General features: G+C 43.3%; 1 protein-coding gene across 2 annotated transcripts; it reads left to right on the plus strand.

Annotated features, from left to right (window-relative positions):
* The first annotated feature begins 10,622 nt into the window (after nucleotides 1–10,622).
* On the plus strand, nucleotides 10,623–22,038 carry SUVR5 (histone-lysine N-methyltransferase SUVR5). 2 transcript variants are annotated; one of them, XM_048679617.2, is made up of 12 exons: nucleotides 10,625–10,899; nucleotides 11,872–12,854; nucleotides 13,563–13,865; nucleotides 13,938–14,048; nucleotides 14,860–14,970; nucleotides 16,482–19,238; nucleotides 19,393–19,554; nucleotides 20,298–20,414; nucleotides 20,524–20,627; nucleotides 20,954–21,091; nucleotides 21,188–21,275; nucleotides 21,370–22,038. In XM_048679617.2, the coding sequence occupies exons 2-12, from the start codon at nucleotides 11,985–11,987 to the stop codon at nucleotides 21,475–21,477; spliced, it is 4,869 nt and encodes a 1,622-aa protein (XP_048535574.1). In that variant the 5' UTR covers nucleotides 10,625–10,899; nucleotides 11,872–11,984; the 3' UTR covers nucleotides 21,478–22,038. The 2 variants fall into 2 exon arrangements, with proteins under 2 accessions (XP_087384569.1, XP_048535574.1); XM_087528443.1 differs by lacking the exons at nucleotides 21,188–21,275; nucleotides 21,370–22,038 and having other exon boundaries at nucleotides 10,623–10,899; nucleotides 20,847–20,964.
* The last annotated feature ends 3,286 nt before the right edge of the window (nucleotides 22,039–25,324 follow it).

The following is a 25,324-nucleotide window of genomic DNA, read 5'->3' on the forward strand; positions in this document are numbered from 1 at the left end:
AAAGCAGGTGTTCGACTTCTATGGACAGGAGATCACCTCGACCCAGGTGTACAACCACCTGAGAAAGTGGAGAGCTCGATGGATCCAAGTGTCCAAGCTCAGAGACCTTATCGGTGCTTCATGGGATGAGGACACCTGCTTGATCCTTCTGGAGTCAAAGCACTACCAAGGCCACGTCACGGTAAGCTCACAAACCATGCCATTCTAACAGACCAACAGTTGAAGCCTATGAACCATTGCCATACTAACTAACCTCTCTGCCCTGTTTCTTCTTAGGCTCACCCCCAAGGACGCAGAGTTCCTCAACACCTCCATCCAGAACTACCACCAAATGCAGCAGATCTTCTCCTTCGGGCTGGCAATCGGCAAGCATGCCATGGGCTCTGGTCAGCTGCTTGCCTCACCGATGTCGGAGTTTCCAGACACCCAGGAGTCAGACTGTTGGAAATATGCCCTAGAGGCAATAATAAAATGGTTATTATTATATTTCTTTGTTCATGATAATTGTCTATTGTTCATGCTATAATTGTGTTATCCGGAAATCGTAATACATGTGTGAATACATAGACCACAACACGTCCCTAGTGAGCCTCTAGTTGACTAGCTCGTTGATCAAAAGATAGTCATGGTTTCCTGACTATGGACATTGGATGTCATTGATAACGGGATCACATCATTAGGAGAATGATGTGATGGACAAGACCCAATCCTAAGCATAGCTCAAAGATCGTGTAGTTCCTTTGCTATAGCTTTTCCGAATGTCAAGTATCATTTCCTTAGACCATGAGATTGTGCAACTCCCGGATACCGTAGGAGTGCTTTGGGTGTGCCAAACGTCACAACGTACCTGGGTGACTATAAAGGTACACTACAGGTATCTCCGAAAGTGTCTGTTGGGTTGGCACGAATCGAGACTGGGATTTGTCACTCCGTATGACGGAGAGGTATCTCTGGGCCCACTCGGTAATGCATCATCACAATGAGATCGATGTGACCAAGTGGTTGATCACGGGATCATGCATTACGGTACGAGTAAAGTGTCTTGCCGGTAACGAGATTGAACGAGGTATTGGGATACCGATGATCGAGTCCCGGGCAAGTAACGTACCGATTGACAAAGGGAATTCTATACGTATTGATTGAATCCTCGACATCGTGGTTCGTCCGATGAGATCATCGAGGAGCGTGTGGGAGCCAACATGGGTATCCAGATCCTGCCGTTGGTTATTGACCGGAGAGTCGTCTCGGTCATGTCTGCGTGTCTCCCGAACCCGTAGGGTCTACACACTTAAGGTTCGGTGACGCTAGGGTTGTTGAGATATTAGTATACGGTAACCCGAAAGTTGTTCGGAGTCCCGGATGAGATCCCGGACGTCATGAGGAGTTCCGGAATGGTCCGGAGGTGAAGATTTATATATAGGAAGTCAAGTTTCGGCCATCGGGAAAGTTTCGAGGGTACTCGGTATTGTATCGGGACCACCGGAAGGGTCCCGGGGGTTCACCGGGTGGGGCCACCTATCCCGGAGGGCCCCATGGGCTGAAGTGGAAGGGGAACCAGCCCCTAGTGGGCTGGTGCACCCCCCCCATGGGCCTCCCCTGCGCCTAGGGTTGGAAACCCTAGGGGTGGGGGCGCCCCACTTGGCTTGGGGGGCACTCCATCCCCTTGGTCGCCGCCCCCCCTTGGAGATGGCATCTCCTAGGGCCGGCGCGCCCCCTAGGGGTCCTATAAATAGTGGGGGGAGGGAGGGCAGCCGCACCCTAGCCCCTGGCCTCTCCCTCTCCCTCCCGTGACACACCTCCCTCTCCCTGTGCTTGGCGAAGCCCTGCCGAGATCACCGTTGCTTCCACCACCACACCGTCGTGCTGCTGGATCTTCATCAACCTCTCCTTCCCCCTTGCTGGATCAAGTTGGAGGAGACGTCTTCCCAACCGTACGTGTGTTGAACGCGGAGGTGCCGTCCGTTCGGCGCTAGGTCATCGGTGATTTGGATCACGACGAGTACGACTCCATCAACCCCGTACTCTTGAACGCTTCTACGCGCGATCTACAAGGGTATGTAGATGCACTCCTCTCTCCCTCGTTGCTAGATGACTCCATAGATTGATCTTGGTGATGCGTAGAAAATTTTAAAATTCTGCTATGTTCCCCAAAGTGGCATCATGAGCTAGGTCTATGCGTAGTTTCTATGCACGAGTAGAACACAAAAGCAGTTGTGGTGTCGATATTGTCAATTTGCTTGTCGTTACTAGTCTTATCTTGATTCGGCGGCATCGTGGGATGAAGCGGTCCGGACCGACCTTACACGTACGCTTACGTGAGACTGTTTCCACCGATTGACATGCACTAGTTGCATAAGGTGGCTGGCGGGTGTCTGTCTCTCCCACTTTAGTCGGATCGGATTCGATGAAAAGGGTCCTTATGAAGGGTAAATAGAAATTGGCATATCACGTTGTGGTTTTGGCGTAGGTAAGAAACGTTCTTGCTAGAAACCTATAGCAGCCACGTAAAAACTTGCAACAACAATTAGAGGACGTCTAACTTGTTTTTGCAGCATGTGCCGTGTGATGTGATATGGCCAAAAGGATGTGATGAATGATATATGTGATGTATGATATTGATCATGTTCTTGTAATAGGAATCACGACTTGCATGTCGATGAGTATGACAACCGGCAGGAGCCATAGGAGTTGTCTTTATTTATTTATGACCTGCATGTCAACATAAACGTCATGTAATTACTTTACTTTATTGCTAAAGCGTTAGCCATAGTAGAAGAAGTAATAGATGACAAGACAACTTCAAGAAGACACGATGATGGAGATCATGGTGTCATGCCAGTGACAATGATGATCATGGAGCCCCGAAGATGGAGATCAAAAGGAGCAAATGATATTGGCCATATCATGTCACTATTTGATTGCATGTGATGTTTATCATGTTTTACATCTTATTTGCTTAGAACGACGGTAGCTTAAATAAGATGATCCCTCGTAATAATTTCAAGAAAGTGTTCCCCCTAACTGTGCACCGTTGCGAAGGTTCGTTGTTTCGAAGCACCACGTGATGATCGGGTGTGATAGATTCTAACGTTCGAATACAATGGGTGTAAGCCAGATTTACACATGCAATACACTTAGGTTGACTTGACGAGCCTAGCATGTACAGACATGGCCTCGGAACACAGAAGACCGAAAGGTCGAGCATGAATCGTATAGAAGATACGATCAACATGAAGATGTTCACCGATGTTGACTAGTCCGTCTCACGTGATGATCGGACACGGCCTAGTTGACTCGGATCATGTTTCACTTAGATGACTAGAGGGATGTCTATCTGAGTGGGAGTTCATTGAATAATTTGATTAGATGAACTTAATTATCATGAACTTAGTCTAAAATCTTTACACTATGTCTTGTAGATCAAATGGCCCACGCTAATGTTGCCCTCAACTTCAACGCGTTCCTAGAGAAAACCAAGCTAAAAGACGATGGCAGCAACTATACGGACTGGGTCCGGAACCTGAGGATCATCCTCATAGTTGCCAAGAAAGATTATGTCCTAGAAGCACCGCTAGGTGACGCACCCATCCCAGAGAACCAAGACGTTATGAACGCTTGGCAGTCACGTACTGATGATTACTCCCTCGTTCAGTGCGGCATGCTTTACATCTTAGAACCGGGGCTCCAAAAGCGTTTTGAGAGACACGGAGCATATGAGATGTTCGAAGAGCTGAAAATGGTTTTCCAAGCTCATACCCGGGTCGAGAGATATGAAGTCTCCGGCAAGTTCTTCAGCTGTAAGATGGAGGAAAATAGTTCTGTCAGTGAGCACATACTCAAAATGTCTGGGTTGCATAACCGCTTGACTCAGCTGGGAGTTAATCTCCCGGATGACGTGGTCATTGACAGAATCCTTCAGTCGCTTCCACCGAGCTACAAGAGCTTTGTGATGAAATTCAATATGCAGGGGATGGAAAAGACCATTCCTGAGGTATATTCAATGCTGAAATCAGCAGAGGTGGAAATCAAAAAGGAACATCAAGTGTTGATGGTGAATAAAACCACTAAGTTCAAGAAAGGCAAGGGTAAGAAGAACTTCAAGAAGGATGGCAAGGGAGTTGCCGCGCCCGGTAAGCAAGCTGCCGGGAAGAAGCCAAAGAATGGACCCAAGCCTGAGACTGAGTGTTTTTATTGCAAGGGAAGTGGTCACTGGAAGCGGAACTGCCCCAAATACTTAGCGGACAAGAAGGCCGGCAACACTAAAGGTATATGTGATATACATGTAATTGATGTGTACCTTACCAGTACTCGTAGTAGCTCCTGGGTATTTGATACCGGTGCAGTTGCTCACATTTGTAACTCAAAGCAGGAGCTGCGGAATAAGCGGAGACTGGCGAAGGACGAGGCGACGATGCGCGTCGGGAATGGTTCCAAGGTCGATGTGATCACCGTCGGCATGCTGCCTCTACATTTACCTACGGGATTAGTTTTAAACCTCAATGATTGTTATTTAGTGCCAGCTTTGAGCATGAACATTGTATCAGGATCTCGTTTAATTCGAGATGGCTACTCATTTAAATCCGAGAATAATGGTTGTTCTATTTATATGAGAGATATGTTTTATGGTCATGCTCCGTTGGTGAATGGTTTATTCTTAATGAATCTCGAGCGTAATGTTACACATATTCATAGTGTGAATACCAAAAGATGTAAGGTTGATAATGATAGTCCCACATACTTGTGGCACTGCCGCCTTGGTCACATAGGTGTCAAACGCATGAAGAAGCTCCATGCAGATGGACTTTTGGAGTCTCTTGATTACGAATCATTTGACACGTGTGAACCATGTCTCATGGGTAAAATTACCAAGACTCCGTTCTCGGGAACAATGGAGCGAGCAACCAACTTATTGGAAATCATACATACTGATGTGTGCGGTCCAATGAGTGTTGAGGCTCGCAGTGGCTATCGTTATGTTCTCACCCTCACTGACGACTTGAGTAGATATGGGTATGTCTACTTAATGAAACACAAGTCTGAGACCTTTGAAAAGTTCAAGGAATTTCAGAGCGAGGTTGAGAATCAACGTGACAGGAAAATCAAGTTCTTGCGATCAGATCGTGGGGGAGAATACTTGAGTCACGAATTTGGCACACACTTAAGAAAATGTGGAATAGTTTCACAACTCATGCCGCCTGGAACACCTCAGCGTAATGGTGTGTCCGAACGTCGTAATCGCACTCTATTGGATATGGTGCGATCTATGATGTCTCTTATCGATTTACCGCTGTCATTTTGGGGCTATGCTTTAGAGACTGCCGCATTCACTTTAAATAGGGCTCCGTCGAAATCTGTTGAGACGACACCGTATGAATTATGGTTTGGGAAGAAACCTAAGCTGTCGTTTCTAAAAGTTTGGGGATGCGATGCTTATGTCAAGAAACTTCAACCTAAAAAGCTCGAACCCAAATCGAAAAAATGTGTCTTCATAGGATATCCTAAAGAAACTATTGGGTATACCTTCTACCTCACATCCGAAGGCAAGATCTTTGTTGCCAAGAATGGGTCCTTTCTAGAGAAAGAGTTTCTCTCGAAAGAAATAAGTGGAACGAAAGTAGAACTTGATGAAGTATTACCTCTTGAACCGGTAAGTGGCGCAGCTCAAGAAAATGTTCCTGAGGTGCCTGCACCGACTAGAGAGGAAGTTGATGATGACGATCATGAAACTTCAGATCCAGTTGCTACTGAACTTCGTAGGTCCACGAGGACACGTTCTACACCAGAGTGGTACGGCAACCCTGTCTTGGAAATCATGTTGTTAGACAACGGTGAACCTTCGAACTATGAAGAAGCGATGGCGGGCCCGGATTCCGACAAATGGCTGGAAGCCATGAAATCCGAGATATGATCCATGTATGAAAACAAAGTATGTACTTTGACTGACTTGCCCGATGATCGGCGAGCCATAGAAAATAAATGGATCTTTAAGAAGAAGACAGACGCGGATGGTAACGTAACCATCTATAAAGCTCGGCTTGTCGCTAAGGGTCATCGACAAGTTCAAGGGGTTGACTACGATGAGACTTTCTCACCCGTAGCGAAGCTGAAGTCCGTCCGAATCATGTTAGCAATTGTCGCATTCTATGATTATGAGATATGGCAAATGGACGTCAAAACGACATTCCTTAATGGTTTCCTTAAGGAAGAATTGTATATGATGCAGCCGGAAGGTTTTGTCGATCCTAAGAATACTGACAAGGTGTGCAAGCTCCAACACTCGATTTATGGGCTGGTGCAAGCATCTCGGAGTTGGAACATTCGTTTTGATGAGATGATCAAAGCGTTTGGGTTTACGCAGACTTATGGAGAAGTCTGGATTTACAAGAAAGTGAGTGGGAGCTCTGTAGCATTTCTCATATTGTATGTGGATGACATACTGTTGGTGGGAAATGATATAGAATTCTTGGAAAGCATAAAGGCCTACTTGAACAAGTGTTTTTCAATGAAGGATCTTGGAGAAGCTGCTTATATATTAGGCATCAAGATCTATAGAGATAGATCGAGACGCCTCATTGGTCTTTCACAGAGTACGTACCTTGACAAGATATTGAAGAAGTTCAAAATGGATCAGTCAAAGAAGGGGTTCTTGCCTGTGTTTGCAAGGTACGAGATTGAGCACGGCTCAATGCCCGACCACGGCAGAAGATAGAGAAAAGATGAGTGTCGTCCCCTATGCCTCGACCATAGGGTCTATCATGTATGCTATGCTGTGTGCCAGACCTGATGTAAACCTTGCCGTAAGTTTGGTAGGAAGGTACCAAAGTAATCCCGGCATGGAACACTCGACAGCGGTCAAGAATATCCTGAAGTACCTGAAAAGGACTAAGGATATGTTTCTCGTTTATGGAGGTGACGAAGAGCTCGTCGTAAAGGGTTACGTCGATGCTAGCTTCGACACAGATCTGGATGACTCTAAGTCACAAACTGGATACGTGTATATTTTGAATGGTGGGGCAGTAAGTTGGTGCAGTTGCAAGCAAAGCGTTGTGGCGGGATCTACATGTGAAGCGGAGTACATGGCAGCCTCGGAGGCAACACAAGAGGCAATCTGGGTGAAGGAGTTCATTACCGACCTAGGAGTCATACCCAATGCGTCGGGCCCGATGACTCTATTCTGTGACAACACTGCAGCTATTGCCCTTGCCAAGGAGCCCAGGTTTCACAGGAAGACCAGGCATATCAAGTGTCGCTTCAACTCCATTCGTGAAAGTGTTCAAAATGGAGACATAGAGATTTGTAAAGTACATACGGACCTGAATGTGGCAGATCCGTTGACTAAACCTCTCCCTAGAGCAAAACATGATCAACACCAGAACTGCATGGGTGTTCGATTCATCACAATGTAACTAGACTATTGACTCTAGTGCAAGTGGGAGACTGTTGGAAATATGCCCTAGAGGCAATAATAAAATGGTTATTATTATATTTCTTTGTTCATGATAATTGTCTATTGTTCATGCTATAATTGTGTTATCCAGAAATCGTAATACATGTGTCAATACATAGACCACAACACGTCCCTAGTGAGCCTCTAGTTGACTAGCTCGTTGATCAAAAGATAGTCATGGTTTCCTGACTATGGACATTGGATGTCATTGATAACGGGATCACATCATTAGGAGAATGATGTGATGGACAAGACCCAATCCTAAGCATAGCTCAAAGATCGTGTAGTTCGTTTGCTATAGCTTTTTTGAATGTCAAGTATCATTTCCTTAGACCATGAGATTGTGCAACTCCCGGATACCGTAGGAGTGCTTTGGGTGTGCCAAACGTCACAACGTAACTGGGTGACTATAAAGGTACACTACAGGTATCTCCGAAAGTGTCTGTTGGGTTGGCACAAATCGAGACTGGGATTTGTCACTCCGTATGACGGAGAGGTATCTCTGGGCCCACTCGGTAATGCATCATCACAATGAGCTCAATGTGACCAAGTGGTTGATCACGGGATCATGCATTATGGTACGAGTAAAGTGACTTGCCGGTAACGAGATTGAACGAGGTATTGGGATACCGACGATCGAGTCTCGGGCAAGTAACGTACCGATTGACAAAGGGAATTGTATACGGATTGATTGAATCCTCGACATCGTGGTTCATCCGATGAGATCATCGAGGAGCATGTGGGAGCCAACATGGGTATCCAGATCCCGCTGTTGGTTATTGACCGGAGAGTCGTCTCGGTCATGTCTGTGTGTCTCCCGAACCCGTAGGGTCTACACACTTAAGGTTCGGTGACGCTAGGGTTGTTGAGATATTAGTATATGGTAACCCGAAAGTTGTTCGGAGTCCCGGATGAGATCCCAGACGTCACGAGGAGTTCCAGAATGGTCCGGAGGTGAAGATTTATATATAGGAAGTCAAGTTTCGGCCATCAGGAAAGTTTCGGGGGTACTCGGTATTGTACCGGGACCACCGGAAGGGTCCCGGGGGTCCACCGGGTGGGGCCACCTATCCCAGAGGGGCCCATGGGCTGAAGTGGGAGGGGAACCAGCCCCTAGTGGGCTGGTGCGCCCCCATGGGCCTCCCCTGCGCCTAGGGTTGGAAACCCTAGGGGTGGGGGCGCCCCACTTGGCTTGGGGGGCACTCCACCCCCTTGGGCACCGCCCCCCTTGGAGATGGCATCTCCTAGGGCCAGCGCCGCCCCTAGGGGTCCTATAAATAGTGGGGGGAGGGAGGGCAGCCGCACCCTAGCCCCTGGCCTCTCCCTCTCCCTCCCGTGACACACCTCCCTCTCCCTGTGCTTGGCGAAGCCCTGCCGAGATCACCGTTGCTTCCACCACCACACCGTCGTGCCGCTGGATCTTCATCAACCTCTCCTCCCCCCTTGCTGGATCAAGTTGGAGGAGACATCTTCCCAACCGTACGTGTGTTGAACGCGGAGGTGCCGTCCGTTCGGCGCTAGGTCATCGGTGATTTGGATCACGACGAGTACGACTCCATCAACCCCGTTCTCTTGAACGCTTCCGCGCGCGATCTACAAGGGTATGTAGATGCACTCCTCTCTCCCTCGTTGCTAGATGACTCCATAGATTGATCTTGGTGATGCGTAGACAATTTTAAAATTCTGCTACGTTCCCCAACACAGACACCATCAACGTTGATGCTCCTGAGAAGGATGTTGAACACGTTCCTATGCTTGATAGGAAGAGGAAGTGGGCATGCTTCATGGAGGAGGAGCTGAGCGTCTTCACCAGCATGACCGAGGTAGTGAAGGAGATGGCCACCGTCATTAGGGAGAGCAAGAGTGTGGACGTCCACCCTAAGCTCTACAACGCCGTCATGGATCAAATTGGCTTCGGCCCAAAGGCTCTCATGGTGGCTCTTAGCCACCTGCTGGACAACAAAAGCCCAGGGTGTTGGGTTTGTTGCCATGGGAGAAGAGCACATGGTGCTCTGGCTGAAGACCTGGTTGGGCAAGCACTACTACTAGTGCTGCTTCAGATGGTGGCGACGATGTGCATGATCCTCGACGGCGATGGCGACAAGGACGAGGATGACGATGACAACGTATATTTTGTGTAGTTAGGGCTTGAAAACAATCTTATGGCGTGTATATTTTGGTGAGGTGGTATATACTAACCCTTCACGGTGATCCTCGTGGTGATCACGAATTTGCGGTGGTAGGATGACACCCTCTTTTGGATGTGGTGGTAGGATGACACCAAAGTAATGGTAGGTTGAACTTGCTATGATCATGCATGCTTACTAATGCTCTTCTGCTCCATTGCTTGCTCCTAGAGTTCTTCATTGCTTGCTGTTTGTGTGTTCCAATGCTTGTTGCTTGAACTTATTGCTCGTTTGCACTGCCAGGGCAAGTGGTATGTGGTGTTCGAAGGTAGGGTTTCAAGGATTTACAGTTCATGAGAAGTTTGCAACAAACAAGTTTCAGGGTAGAACAACAACAACCATGGAGGAGGGCTTAAGACTAGGCAGGCGGCAGAAGATGCTTACTCTAAGTATGTGCGAGAGCATTCATGCAGCAAGGATGAGGTTGGCAAGAAGGTGGATCACCCGTTAGGGCTGAAGAATTTCATCATCTTCGTCCAATTTGTCGTCATAGCAGTGTTGTGGCGTTGGTGTGCTTGGTGTGATTGTGTGTAAGGTGTTGGTAAGCTCACCAAGTAGGGTACAAAGTGAGCACAACTCTATACTCGTATATGTAACCAAACAACGTGCATCCGTGTGAGCACATGCGTAGAGGCATCGTTACGATGCATGGAGATGACATGCAGGCAACCAAACTAAGTGCAGATGTTGGTTTTTGGCTTGCATTTGTTTAGCCAGATCCAACTTGGATAAGTATGCAAATGGGAAAAAAACCATGCAGGTAACCAAACACGCCCTAACTATTATTGGACCCTGTACGGATGAAATAACTTTTTTTTTGAGAAACGTATATGGACGAAATAACTGGGCCTAATCTCATAGAAATTCCGCTTGTAGCCCAACTCAGCAAGTCAAGTCGGCCTGAAGCCCGAACGGTTATTCCGGGGAAGTAAGAAATTGGGTGGGGGAGTTATTTTATTTCGTTTACCCTTTTTTTACCTGTGGGTATCGCGAGCACGCCGCCCACCTCCCGCATCTCTCCCCCTCACGTCGCAAACCCTGTGTCGCCACCACCGCCTCCTCCTCTCGCGGCGACCCCGCACCACCCCGGCCCCCTCCTCCGGTCGGCGCCGCCCCGGTCCCCTGCCCGCCGCGGCCCCGTCGACGCACGCCCTCCCGCCGCCTCCGCCGCCTCCTCCTCCCTCCGCCGAGACATCTGCGGGTGCTCCTGCCCGCGCCGCCGTCTTCGACACCCGCCGATGCCACCGCGGTGCCTCGTCGAGAAGGGTAATTCGCTCTCGCACCCCCTCCGTTTCAAGGATCGGCTCCATTCTTCTTATTCCGGGATTTGAATCGTTGGGCGCCCAGATACATGCGCCTATAGGAAATAGAAATCTAAACTCCGTCGCGCGGGACTCCTGAAGGATCCTTACGCTTTCCGAGTGGATCCTATGGGCGCATTAATTCGTGGCCTGAGTTCGTCCTACCACGGGAGTTTTTCATAGGCATTGAAGCGGGTCGTTAGGGTTTTGATGGTACAAATAATTAATGGTACTGATTCCAGTACGCCAATGCCATCCCTCTGTGCCAGTAATGTACGTATAAACAATACCCTACAGTCCTCATGTGTTTTTGCCATAGCGGTATTCCGTAATTTTTTTGGGAGTGCGTTGTACTCATATGATTCATGTAAACTTGATTACTCCTGTGTATTCCAAATTTTTGCTTCATGGTGTATTTGCGTATTTTATCCAAAGGGACATCTGCTGTGTCTTGGTATCAGTCTCAGTATCATTCTCATATCTCTAGTCTTGAATTCCTGTGGCTAAGAAGTTGTATGTAGTATGTACTGCAAACTGTTGCATAATAGCCTATTACGTTTCTTATTTAAAATGTTAAGTACTCCCTCCGTCCCATAATATAAGAGCGTTAGTGTCAAAAACGCTCTTATATTATGGGACGGAGGGAGTAGCTGATTGCAAAACCAAGGTTTGTTTAGTACACGAGTGCAAACGCTTTGTGTTTACTGGCAAGAAATTTGCTTGGTGAATCAAATGGAACTGCAAGTCTTTATGCATATAGTCAATAAAGTGGTAACTTTACATATGACCATAAAGCTGAACTTTAATCATTTTATTACCATATTCTGTTTAAGACGGAGCTCCATTATCCGTTCAGTAAGTTTATTTTTGTTTGTTCTGCCATACATTTGTTTTCATATGAAATTTCTACATTCCTAAACCGCACTTTTGTTTCTAGGTGTTGAATAAGTCATAAGTGTTTATGGACTTCAAGCCAGTAGAGGATTTTTCCTGCACTGCTTATCCTGCTTTATTTCACAGTGGATTGGCAGATCAGAACTTATCAAAGAAATGCTGATGGATCCACCTGTTATGCAAGCGGATTGCCAACTACAGAATGACGTGGAGAAAATATCATCTATTTCTTATGATAGGAAGCATACCTTATCATGTAATGACCACGGGTGGCAAGCCTCCGATGTTCATCAGACAAATGCAGCAATAAGTTGTAACCCTGCTGAAGTTAACAATTCTTCTGGCTCGAGCACAGATGAGAAAGTAGATGGTTCCTCTGAAAAGTCTTCTGTTAGCTTGGATGGTTTATCAGAGGTGAACTTTTTTGTACCACATAAAGAAAAGAACGTCCAGGATGCTTACTTCAATGATGTAAGGTTTCAGTTGAATGCAAGCTTGGAAAATAATGGCTCCCCAGGGGATGCCAACTGCAGCAAACACTGCATCAATAAGGAGGATTTACACCATTCCCAGGAGGAGATGTGTTCACCGTCCAATATAGTAACTGGACTTAGGCCATGCCAGTCAAATGGAGATGTCCTAACTTCCAAAGGCAAGAAAATGACAGAAGTACAACTCAAATATAACATCAATGTTGATGCAGAAAGTAAGGAATTTGGGACTGACATTGCAAGTAAGGGAGTCGGGACTGACTTGGTAAACAAGGAAGTCGGCAACGATATGGCAGGATCTCATGATGCCCAAAAGGAGTTGCCGTGCCCACTTCAAGGTCTATCAGAAAGAGCATGCGGTGGGTTAGTAAGTAAAATATTTTCTCAGGAAGAGAATGAGACATCTGTCTCACCTAAAAACGGCATGGATATGCTTGTTCATAACAACAGTTGTAATGGCAATACTAATGATGTTGGCGGAGAGATGGATACAAGAAGTATTGAAGAAGATCATGCTGTGGCACTTTGGGTAAAGGTATGTCTATTTAGGAGTAGGTGATTGTGGCTGTGAACGTCATTGTATTAGTTCTTGATATTGAAATTATATGTCAAGTTGTGAACTTATACAATGAGAAACTAGCCCTGGAAAAGTCGTGGTTGTTCAATGTATACGCTAGATGTCTTGGGAGTAGGCGCCAAATTCACCATGCTTTTCGGAACTCCACCTCTGAATTATTTCAACTTACACCCCTATAGTCTGACCATCTATGTATATCCTACTTAAATGTTCCTATTTCGTACTAGATGCATCTATAAATGTATAAACTATACAAAGGCATTTCTTTTCCTTTTACAATTTTGTTAGTATTATCCCTATACACTATACAGAAAGCAGGTCTTTATTTGTGGCCTTATCTAAGATCTGTGATATATAATTTGCCTTCAAGTTTCTAAACATAGTGTAAATATTTTGTTCTGTTTACTCCATCCATTAGTTTATTATTACTGGACCATTCAAGTTACCAATGGGGTTTCCTGAATTGAAGCAAAACTATATATTGATCGCAAAATATGCAAATGAGGTGATTTTTATCTGACTATTCAGAGCACCACCATGGAACCCAAGCTCTTTTATTTCCCTGGTGGCTATGTCCTACTTTCTATTTTTTTGCATGTTAACCACTTCCTGCATCTCTAATGGCTCCACCCTGAACTATCATTTTACTTCTTCATTTGAAAACAGTGGAGAGGAAAATGGCGAACAGGAATTCGATGCTGTAGGGCGGACTGTCCTTTGTCCACTCTCAAGGCAAAACCAACTATTGACAGGAAGACCTATATTGTTGTTTTCTTCCCACAAACAAGGACTTATTCTTGGGTGGACATGCTACTAGTCCTTCCAATTGATGAATATCCTGTGCCACTTGTGAATGGAACTCATCGCAAATGGCGAAAGATGGTGAAGGATTTGAGTGTTCCTCGACGATTCATCATGCAGAAGCTTGCTATCTCAATGCTAAACTTTAGCGATGAACTTCACACTGAGGTATGCTCTTCCCTTGCAGTATTTGTATTCATGTGGTATCATTTCTCTTGATACTGTTTATATGTTGAATAGGCCATAATTGAGAATGCTCGGAAGGCAACAGCTTGGAAAGAATTTGCTCGGGAAGCATCATGCTGTAGAGATTACACTGATCTTGGGAAGATGCTTGTCAAACTTCAAAAGGTAAATCCAAGGACCTTATTCCATATGCATATGTCACGGTGCCTTGTGCTAATTTGCACCTAGTGAGTTTCATACTCTTGTCATATTCTCCTATGTTTTTTTTTTCTTGAGGCAATTACCTAAGCATTTTCCTTCTCATTTTTACTCATCGTGCAATGGAAAGATCTCTGTAACTGTTATATTTGTATATCCGTTCACCACCTTATGTGTGTACGCATCACCTACAGTATTTTGGTACTTTGTTTCCCAAGGCATTTTATATGGTAAATAACTTTGTGTGTTCTCCTGGTAGGTGACACTAATTGTTGTGTGCCTTATTCCTCTATTTGATGGGATCCAAAATGTTCCTATCGTGGTTCTAGTGTAATTGCCACAACTCTGTCAAGTCATGAAAAATAGCTCTTCTATGCAGCAGTTTTTGGCTATAACTTTGCAATATTTATACGAAAGGGCTAAATCAGCATTATTAGCAGTTGATTTGGACACTGCAAAGTAATTGTAATGAAAGACATATTATACGTGGGAAGTTGCTCAAGGTCCATTGCAGCTATGGTCATATAGAAATAAGACAGATAAACATAGTTTTTTATTGCATGAGGTCAATACATCATTATCGGCGTTGTATTTTTTTTAAAAGCACAGCTGAGCAGCATGTTGTTCGTTATGTCCATCTATGCTTCACCCCACATTCACTGCTGATGCTGCAAAAATAATATAAATGCTTGAAGTAGCCTTTTCCTGGCGTTTCTTTGCATTATTTCACCTTTTCTTTGCGAGGAAGCATTGGTTCACCTTAGTTGTTTGATTTCAGATGATTCTTCCAGACTACACAAGCTCTCATTGGCTCCAAAATTCTTCTGACTTGTGGGGCCAGAAGTGTAATATTGCTCATGATGCTGAGACTGTTGAAATTCTTGCCGAGGTAATGTGGAATCCATTCGCCTTTAGGTCACATTTTTTGGAGTGTGATTAAGTTTGTATGAAATATTGTCATGCAGTTTTTTCAGTTTGTGACCAGGTTGCATGCTTACAAAACCTCAATTTACTTGTTTTCTTATGTTCATTATCGTTTCAGTCGAACTTAAATAAATATTTTAATATGATTGTACGGATAACAGTATGTATACGGTGTTAACCTTGTTCTTGAGTTACGGTTACTTTTTGGAGAACGTGTTCTGTATTTAAGAGTTGACTATCAATAAGCTCATGAGTTCCTTGCGCAAGCTGCATAAATTTAGATGGAAAGATCGTAAATAATCATTTCTATGGTCTAGCTAGCCCAGTTCTACTCTCACAATATAGGCTGCTTCTGTGGCTTATAGTTAAACTTGCTCCCGTGCATTCAGCTGCAACATTTATGGTGGTGTCCATGTGTCAGCTGTTTGGGCTTCACTTGTGAAAATCGAAGATTTTCAAGTCGCAAATCCAGCTGACTTGCCACTGGATGCCTAGCCATCCAGTTTGCCGTGATTCACCACTTCTAGTCTTCACCCCATCCCAAACCAAGCCTGGCTAATTGTAAACTATTGTATCCATGATCATTTCTTGCCTACCAGAAGATACTCTGGCAACTGTTACCTTGTCACGAGCTTTTTGAGCCAATTTGTACTTGTACTCCACTTTCCTGTCTATATCCATCTGATCTTATATATTACATTTAAGATGGATAAACCCAGTAGGAAGTGTACTCTCGTGTGCATAATTTAACAGGGGTATGCATGGCATTACTCTTGTTAATGACTACTTTGTTTTAATGTTATTCCCTAGAGCTCAGTAATTTGTTTGGATTAGCTAATTTTCACCATCCCAGCCCAGCCCAGTAATTTGTTTGGATTAGCTAATTTTCACCATCCCAGCCCAGCCCAGTAATTTGTTTGGATTAGCTAATTTTCATCATCCCAGCCCAGTATGGAAACACTAAATCTGAAACCGTTAATGAGAAATGACATGCATACCCCTGTTAAATGGCATGCTTCAACCATTTCTTCCGAAGCATTAAATTAGGGGTAGAGAGCGGAAACATCACATAAGATATACTCATTTGCATTGAATCAGAGGAAGTATTGTGTTGATTGTGTATTAACATGTAGAAATGCCTGCTCTTTCCAAAATGAAGTAGATCACCTCTTACTGAATAGGCTATGCTAATAAAAGAAAAGAAGGCTGTTAAATTTCATGCTTTAACTTGAGCTCTGTGCAGCATCAAGTTTGTCAATGATGTCATTGCTGTTACACTATTAAAGTCTCTTTGCAGCAAAAATATAGGCCTCTGTTGTTGCTTTACCAATAAAAATCGCAAAACAGAAATTTAAGATTTACGCTACTTCTCTTGGCGTATATCGATTACTCCCTTTGTTAGATTTGGCATATGCTACTATTTCTTAGGCTTGTTAAAACTTGGCCAGCCTCATTAATTCTTTCCTTTTAACGCAGGAACTTAGGCAATCTGTTCTTTGGGACAAGGTCGATGAGTTGTGGAATGCACCAATGCAGCCTGAATTAGTACCAGAGTGGAAAACATGGAAACAAGAAGTCATGAAACAGTTCTTTTCATCACATGCTGTAGGTAATACGGGCAACTTTGATCAAAGCAATAGCTATGATGATCCAGGTATGGATCAACAAGCTCGCAGAAAGCGTCCCAAACTTGAAGTGCGCAGAGGAGAACCACATTTTTCTCACGCGAATGATGCTAACTGCAGCATTCTCAGCGAGGGCCTGAACGGTAATAACTTCCCTAGTAGACCTATCACTGATGGACATATGGAAGTGTTAGCATCAGTGGATCAGAATAACACTGTCACCTTCCTCAGTAATTCTGCCCCCCATGAGATTGCAGAATCAGGCCACATCAACCCAGCTTTACAGAATGCCAGACATGAGTTTGATTCCTTAAAGAATTCTCGTCAGTGTTCTGCATACATAGAAACAAAAGGAAGACAGTGTGGCAGGTGGGCTAATGATGGTGATATTTATTGCTGTGTGCATCAAAGCATGCACGACCGTTATTCTAGGGAGGACAGGGGACTTAGTGGTGATGCTTTAGTCTGTAGTGGTATGACTAATTTGGGCAGACAATGCAAGCATCGAGCCCAGCATGGTTCTATTTTCTGCAAAAAACACCGTTCCCAGACAAGCCTGGATACTGTAAGCTCTGATAATTTATTCAGTTCATCTGGGGGTCTCCATAAAAGGGAAGAGTCTCCAAAAGGAATGGAAAAGAATTCCAACTCAAGTGCAATATGCATTGTGGATGCAGAAAGGGCCAGTAGTTCCCAAGTTCCTCTTCAAATGCAATTGACCTCGACCATGGCTGCAGAGATTTCAGGTGATAAAGCTTGTGGATTGGAGAACCCTGATATGTTCTACCCCATGGCAACTTCCATGGCAAAAGCTAATTCAGATACTGATCTTTGCATTGGAATTCTTTCTCATGACAATATTGTTGAATGCCAGGATTATGCTAAGCGACACACTCTTTACTGTGAGAAGCACCTTCCAAAGTTCCTTAAACGTGCCAGGAACGGAAAGAGTCGACTCATATCTAAAGATGTTTTTATCAATCTATTGAAGGGCTGTGCATCAAGGCAAGAAAAAATATGTTTACACCGGGCATGTGAGTTTCTTTATTGGTTCTTGAGAAACAACTTCTCTCGTCAACAATCTGGTCTTGGTAACGACTATATGCCTCAGATTCTAGCTGAAGTGTCCAAGGATACTGATGTTGGAGAATTTTTGTTAAAGTTGATCTCTAGTGAAAGAGAAAAACTCACAAATCTTTGGGGCTTTGGTACAAATGGATCTCAGCAAATAAATCCTGATAACCAAGAGGGATCTATGATAGTGTTGCAAGAAGAGAAAACTAATCATTCAGCTGGTTTGAAGTGCAAAATATGTGCCCAGGAGTTCTCTGATGATCAGTGTCTCGCGTTACATTGGACAGAAGTTCACCGAAAGGAGACCCGATGGCTGTTCAGAGGGTATTCTTGTGCTGTTTGCATGGACCCATTTACCAACAGAAAAGTTCTTGAAAAACATGTACAAGAAAAACATGGTGCTCAATATCTCCAATATTCGATTCTCTTCCGATGTATGTCATGTGACAGCAACTTCTTGAACATGGATCTGCTATGGCAACATATTGTTTCAGATCATGCCCATGAGTTCGGGCTTCTTGATGCCCCACAACGACCTAAAGGTCAATCTGTAAGAACAGAAGGGACAAGTTTCAAGGCCCTCTATGATAACCATGACCTCGGGAAGGATGATGGCTCACAGAAGTTGACCTGTAGACTATGTGGGTTGAGATTCGATCTACTGGCAGATCTTGGCCGCCACAATCAAGTTGCTCATATGGACCAAGGTACAGTTGGCCACATTCCACCAGGACGTGGGAAGTATCAACTTAACCGTGGTCGACACTACTATTCTGCATTCAAGAAAAACCTACGACCATCAGGTTCATTAAAGAAGAGGAGTAGCTCAGGGATTGAGAAACATTTTGATATTTCAAGCTCTGATCTATCTATGATAACATCGCAAGTTGCGGAACCTGAAACAGCTAACCTTGGTAAGTTAGTGGATTTCCAATGCTCAGATGTGGCTCAAATTTTATTTTCAAAGATTCAAAAGACAAGACCCCATCCAAGTAACCTTGATATTTTATCCGTGGCCCGTTCTGTATGCTGTAAGACAAGTCTTCTTGCTGCATTGGAAGTGAAATATGGAACAATGCCTGAAAACATATTTGTGAAAGCTGCAAAGCTTTGTAGTGACATTGGCATCCCAATCAATTGGCATCAAGAGGAATTCACTTGCCCTAAGGGATGCAAATCTGGATATACTTCAAATACCCTGCCACCTTTGCAGCTTACCCATGTTGATTTCCCCACAGTAGCTTCTGTGATGAATCCTCCAGAAAATGATGGAACGTGGGGTATGGAAGAATACCATTATGTTCTTGATTCAGAGCACTTCATGTGGAAGCTTAAAAATGAGAGGGTTGTTCTTTGTGAAGATGTAAGCTTTGGCAGGGAGAAAGTTCCAATTGTCTGTGCAATTGATGTTGATGCAAAAGAATCTCTCCATATGAAACCTGAAGAATTATTGCAGCATTGCTGTTCTGTGCCATGGCAAGGTTTTCATTACGTCACAACTCGTTTAATGGATTCATCTCTTGTTGATTCAGAGGTACTCTTTTGGAACCAGTTGTCATCTTTAAATGGTAGCATATATATTCCGCAAAGGGGGCTTGGTCTTCTTCCTTTGTTTTCCTTCCCATCCATGTAGATTTGGTTTATTTATATTTATCTAATCAGTTTTCTAATAAATTATGTACCTGCAGAGTTACATGGTTGGCTGTGTGTGTTCTCATGCCCATTGCTCTCCTGAGAAATGTGATCATGTGAACCTCTTTGACAGTGTTTATGAGAACCTAGTGGATATGTATGCTATGCCAATGCATGGCAGATTTGCGTACGATGAAAATGGCAAAATCATTTTGCAGGTACTAATTGTTGACATTGACACATATTTTATTATAGATGTAATGTAAGAGTTGAAAAAAAGCGCACTAAACAAGTAAACAACTGTCCGTAATATCGTGATTATTCTGCACTTAGCATACCATTGATAGGGTGGTTGATATCATGATATGTGATCAGCAGGCAATGTAATTTGTTATCTTTATGAGTCTAGAAAGGCAATGTAGTTTGTTATCTTTATGTGTCCGATACCATGTCCATGTGTATATTTTCACGCACTCTTGTACAGTGTACCATCCACAATGATCATTCTGCATACATATACTGCTTTATATTGTCAAAGCAATCTCATCTGTGTCACATAAGGTTGTAATTGTGTCGAGACTCAAAGGCTTGCTTTTGTCCTCCATACATTGTGAGCTGCTCAAACAATGCTGTACAGGTCCTTGGAGACCACCATTTACTGTTTCTTACATCCATGGCGACTATTTTTGAACCATGAGAGCATATCATTATCGTCCCATGTGCTTTTTCGCAACTTAACTTATTTTATTTGTTTGAAACTTTCGGCAAATGTCAAATTTGATGTGCCTGACCCATGGCTTGAGGCCTGAACGATGTAGAGTTGCTCTGTGTGTCTGCGTGTGAATCTTGTTCCACTGAGTTCTTCTATTTAAAAAATGTCACATTTCCATCCTCTAGTATTATTTTCATCCCTGATATTGTATATAGTTTGATGCGTGTGCATGTTTTGTCGAATTGGCAGGAAGGATATCCGATATACGAGTGCAATTCACTATGTACCTGTGATGCATCCTGTAAAAATAAAGTTTTGCAGCAAGGGCTGCTGGTTAAATTGGAACTCTTCAGAACTGACAATAAGGTGAAATACATGCAACCTGGCTTTGGTTTCACTGAACCCTGCTCAGTCCTTTGCTGTTATTATTAAACATGCTTCACAAGTCATACTTTAATGTTTTCGAATGCTTCAGGGTTGGGCTGTTCGAGCTACAGAACCTATTCCACAGGGTACTTTTGTGTGCGAGTATGTTGGGGAGGTTGTGAAGGATGATGAGACCATGAGAAACACAGAAAGGTCTGTTAATTCTTTCTCATGCCTTACTGTAGTTATCAGATGTACAGAATTAGTGAACATGGGCATCATTGATAATTTCATGTTTAGTTTGATATCCACTGTCTGGTACTTGATGATTATGATTACTCTTGTTCTCCAATCTTGAATCCAATTGGTATTTTCATGTACAATTTTCATCGTATGAATTCTCATCCTGCAAAAATCCGACCTCAATTGCAGAGCAATGTCATGCCATTTCCTATACTCTAGGAATTGTTGATGTTTTATGTTCTTGTGAGTCGTTTTTTCCCTTATAGAAAATTGACAAGAAAGTACCTGAATTCCAGTGAGTCAAAAAGTGGGTGCAGCTACCTTCTTGATATCGCTTCGCATATTGATCGGGAAAGAGTTAAGACTTTAGGGACTACGCCATACATGATTGATGCTACAAGATATGGGAATGTCTCCCGCTTTATTAATCATAGGTAATTGGACTATTTTATATGTATTTTAGGAGCATCTATACCACTGGAGCAAACTAATTCTGAAGCAATGCTCATTTGTGTGTTTCTTCATGACAGTTGTTCGCCTAACCTTAGTGCCCGCTTAGTTCTGGTGGAAAGCAAAGATTGCCAACTTGCTCATGTTGGATTGTTTGCCAGTCAAGATGTAAGAATATTTTAGCTGTACTATTTCAACATAAACAGCAGTAAAATCTATACTTATTTTGTTTTTGCTAATTGTTGCTACTGTTTTTCTCCAGATTGCTGTTGGAGAAGAATTGTCCTTTGATTATCGATGGAAGCTGCAATCCGGTGATGGCTGTCCCTGCCATTGTGGAGCTCAGAATTGCCGAGGTCGTGTTTATTGAGTTTGCAGGGTGAGAAAATAAAAGGAATGATCCATTGCTTGTAGCACATCTTCAGAAGCTCGTAGAATGGTGATCACTTGGCAACTATTAACATTGTTTTTCCTAGAGCTTGAATGCAGAGGTAGGATCCTCATTCTTGATGCAACCAATTGAGTGCAGGGGTAGGGTCTCATTCTGCATGCCGCCACCAAGTAGTGTTTGTGATATAGGACTCTCACAGCAGTGACACTAGGTACACCATAGCATTGATTTTAGTCATGGCAACATCATGCTTAACTGACGATTTGTTAGAAGCAGCCCGAAATTAGAGTGATTCAAGCTTCATTTCCGTAGGCGAGAATTCAGCGTCTTTGTAAAATATGTTCATTCAATTTTTACTGCTCTTGAGCTCCCATCATCGAAGTTGAAGCAAAGAGTCTGTACTTGTTAGTGAGACTGTTGGTCATGGAGTTTTGATTATGTTGCGGTGCCTGTTTTCGGAAATTGTTATGCACTGTAATTATGGATTTGTGGATCTGAAAAGAAGGAAATCAATTTGCAATCGTTCTTAATTATGGATTATATCTGATCCGTGATTCTGATCCATGGTTCTCAAATCAAAAAATGAAAAATAAAATCTGATCCGTGATTCTGTGGTGATAGTTTAATGTGTCGTCCCAAATACGATTGCTTCGTAGTCAGACGTGACAACGGGGACACCAGTGCTGTGGAATGTGGCTACGGGACGCTGTGCCTTTCGTTGGACGCATCTTCCGAACCACATAATTAAAATGCATGGTTAATAACCTGGTGGTGTATACGGAGTCCTTTTTTGCCCTCTCGCAACAGCATAGCACCGGCGAGAACGGATACCTCTGGATATTCAATTCATGTTTTGGACGGACAAGTTTTCCGCGCAGGACAGGGACGGTAGCAGAGAATGCGACGGGGAATGAAGGGAGGGCAGAAAGCGGCCGGGTGATTCCCATTGACCACCTTTCTCCTAGCAACGGATGACATGCGCTCCATGCTCTCCTGTTTTGAGTTTTTTTTTTTGCGGGGACTCCTGCTGTGAGCTAGCGACTCGCAAAACCACTAAACCCTCAACACACAAAGTCTAAGAGGTTACATGAAAAACCTCCTGTAGTTAGGACTTCCCGACTATTTACCACAACAATGTTTGTCCGACTCTCGACGAGGGAGGGGTGACGATGGCGGCGTGCCTTTAGCTTGCTTCAGTGCAAATTTTACTTCTGGTGTTCTTTGTATTACCTTGACAGTTGATGAATAGATCGGAAGTTTTCTCGCAAAAAGAAAAGAAAGGAAAAAAAAGAGCGTGTACCGCTCGATGTCAACAATAGATACATTCTTATCCAAGAGGTAAATTTGTGTGCGCAGTGAGCAAAGATAATATGGTAGCAGTACCTCAGGCTGGCAGGATTATCAGTCACCACAAGGCATGATTCCTATCTTATCCGAGGTAAATTTGCGTGGGCAAGTAGCAATGGCAATCTTTTAGCTAGGGATAAATAAACAGGATAAGCGGAACGCCACTTTGAAGGGTGTACCGGGAATCTCATTCACCCGTGCTTTTTGCATATCTGCTAGATTATGGATCTTCTGCTTTTACAAAGGAATCATCTCAAAGTTAGGACATGTACATTGAAGGTCGCAATACAGTAACGTCGACTAGACCCACGTGTGTTCACGGCAATCACTTGGTAAAACATCAGCTGATAAGGAGTAGATCACGGTTTGCACCACTCAAATTGAATCGAGCTGTGGAAATATCGGTCCTATTCTGGAGCATTCGATAAACAAAAAGTTACAGAAACACCAAACTAAACTTTGCAACAACCCTTGACATTGGCTCGATTGGACCCCACAATGCTTAATGAACATAAGAAAATATAGTGAGCAACATAATCTAGATAGATGATCAAGCTTAGACATTTTCACAGGTGAAAATGTTAAAATGACCTATATTTTGATCTTTTTTGCTTTACAAGGAATCATCTCAAGTTGGCATATACATAAATAATATTGAAGGCTACAATGCAATAACGTTGACTAGTTCCACGTGTGGTCACGCAGGGAGCACACTAGCCACTTGGTCAAACATCAGTTTACCTTAATTACAGTACACACCACCCGTACCGAAGCAAGTTGCACGGATATTCGCCCTTTGGGAACATCCAATAAAAAGAAGTTGCACAAACATCAAATTGCACATTGCAACAACATTTGGAATCGACTCAGTTGGACTTGGACCCAACGACTTGTCCTCTACCCCACCCATTCCAAAATTTATGTCTTCTAGGACACTGACACAATCTTCAAGCCAGTTTCTCTACAAACATCTTGTCTTGCATAAAATAATTATAAATTATAAAACTATTGTTCACAATAAATCCAGGAATTCTATTCTTTTAGATGGTCAAGCTTAGAAGTTTGGAAGGGCGAAAATTAAAAAAGTGGCATATATTTTGGACATGAGATAGTATTTCGAGATCAAGAGAGCTTTATTCATTTGACAAAGGGTTTGCCTACAACCATCATCAACAACATGAACAATTGGCAAATGGACCTACTGGTGCCACACCTTGCTAGTTGCGGGTATCATTGATCAGAGCATATATAAGTATCACTCTCATGAGTCATCTTCTGTTCTGTTCCCCCGTGCTCATTTATATTTCATATTGTCTCCAAAGATACTTATTTTAACTCTGCTTTTGAATCACCACGAGCATAGTAGCACAATGGTGGAACTAGAAATTATCACATGTGGCTACCAGAGGCTTGCAATCTACAATGTAAGACCCTTAGAACAATAAATCGGGTTTTTGCTCCGGTGCAGGCACTTATTTAGAGCAGGTGCTTATTTAGACACATTTTTCATAGAAATTATCATAAGTGCTTAAGAAAAAACCTGTTTATTTTTATAAACTACTCCGTCCGTTCACAAATATAAGATGTTCTAACTTTTTTTTTTCGAATAAGATATATATAGACATGTTTTAGTGTGTTTGTTCACTCATTTCAATCCGTATGTAGTCCATATTGAAATGTCTAAAACATCCTATATTTGTGATTGAAGGGAGTAGCTAATACCATGTGCCGTCATGTGAGAATTTATAGCAATAAATTTACTAAGAATAAAATTAGAATATTGCCCCTTCACATTCTCGACATATACAATGGTAGTAGACCTAGCAGCAAATGGAGGTTGGCTTGCATGTTATATTTCATGATGACCTTCTATCTTGGGGGCAATGATTTGCTGTTGGAAAAAATGGTGATGGTGGGGGCTTTGCCTGTGCTTGATAGCAAGTCCTGAAAAAAGGAATATGAAAGGATTGAATGTACCTAATGATGTTGAGGCCTATGTGGCATGTGTGTATGTTGATAGAAGTAGAAGTAGTGGGGGTCAACTATTTAGTTATAATAATAGATGATACTGTTGATGTGAGAATTGGTCGCAATATATTTAAATGGGATTTAGTTGTATGAAACGTGAATACTTAGATTAATAATAATAAAATTCCTGCGGATATTCCTTATAATTAAGTTCCAACAGAAATCCTGTTGGGATGTGATTTCTTCCTAACATCCCCAGCTAATATGATGTGCCTATTATATGAATATTTATTGGGCCCTAGATATCAAGGGTTTGTAGTGTCATAAGAATCCTCCGTCGGTATTTGAGAACCAAGGTATCAAATCCGTGAATACCCCCTACAAGCCAATGACCGGCGTTGCACACAACTAGAGAACTTCTTTTGGTCCCCAACTTAGTCTAGTGTGATTGCTAATCTCACTAGCTTTGCTAGTTACAAGAATTAATGTATTTAGTCGTTGGAAATGTTTT

Source organism: Triticum urartu, chromosome 6A (assembly GCF_056163025.1).
Source record: "Triticum urartu cultivar PI428250 chromosome 6A, HENAU_Tu73, whole genome shotgun sequence".
Lineage (NCBI taxonomy): Eukaryota > Viridiplantae > Streptophyta > Magnoliopsida > Poales > Poaceae > Triticum > Triticum urartu.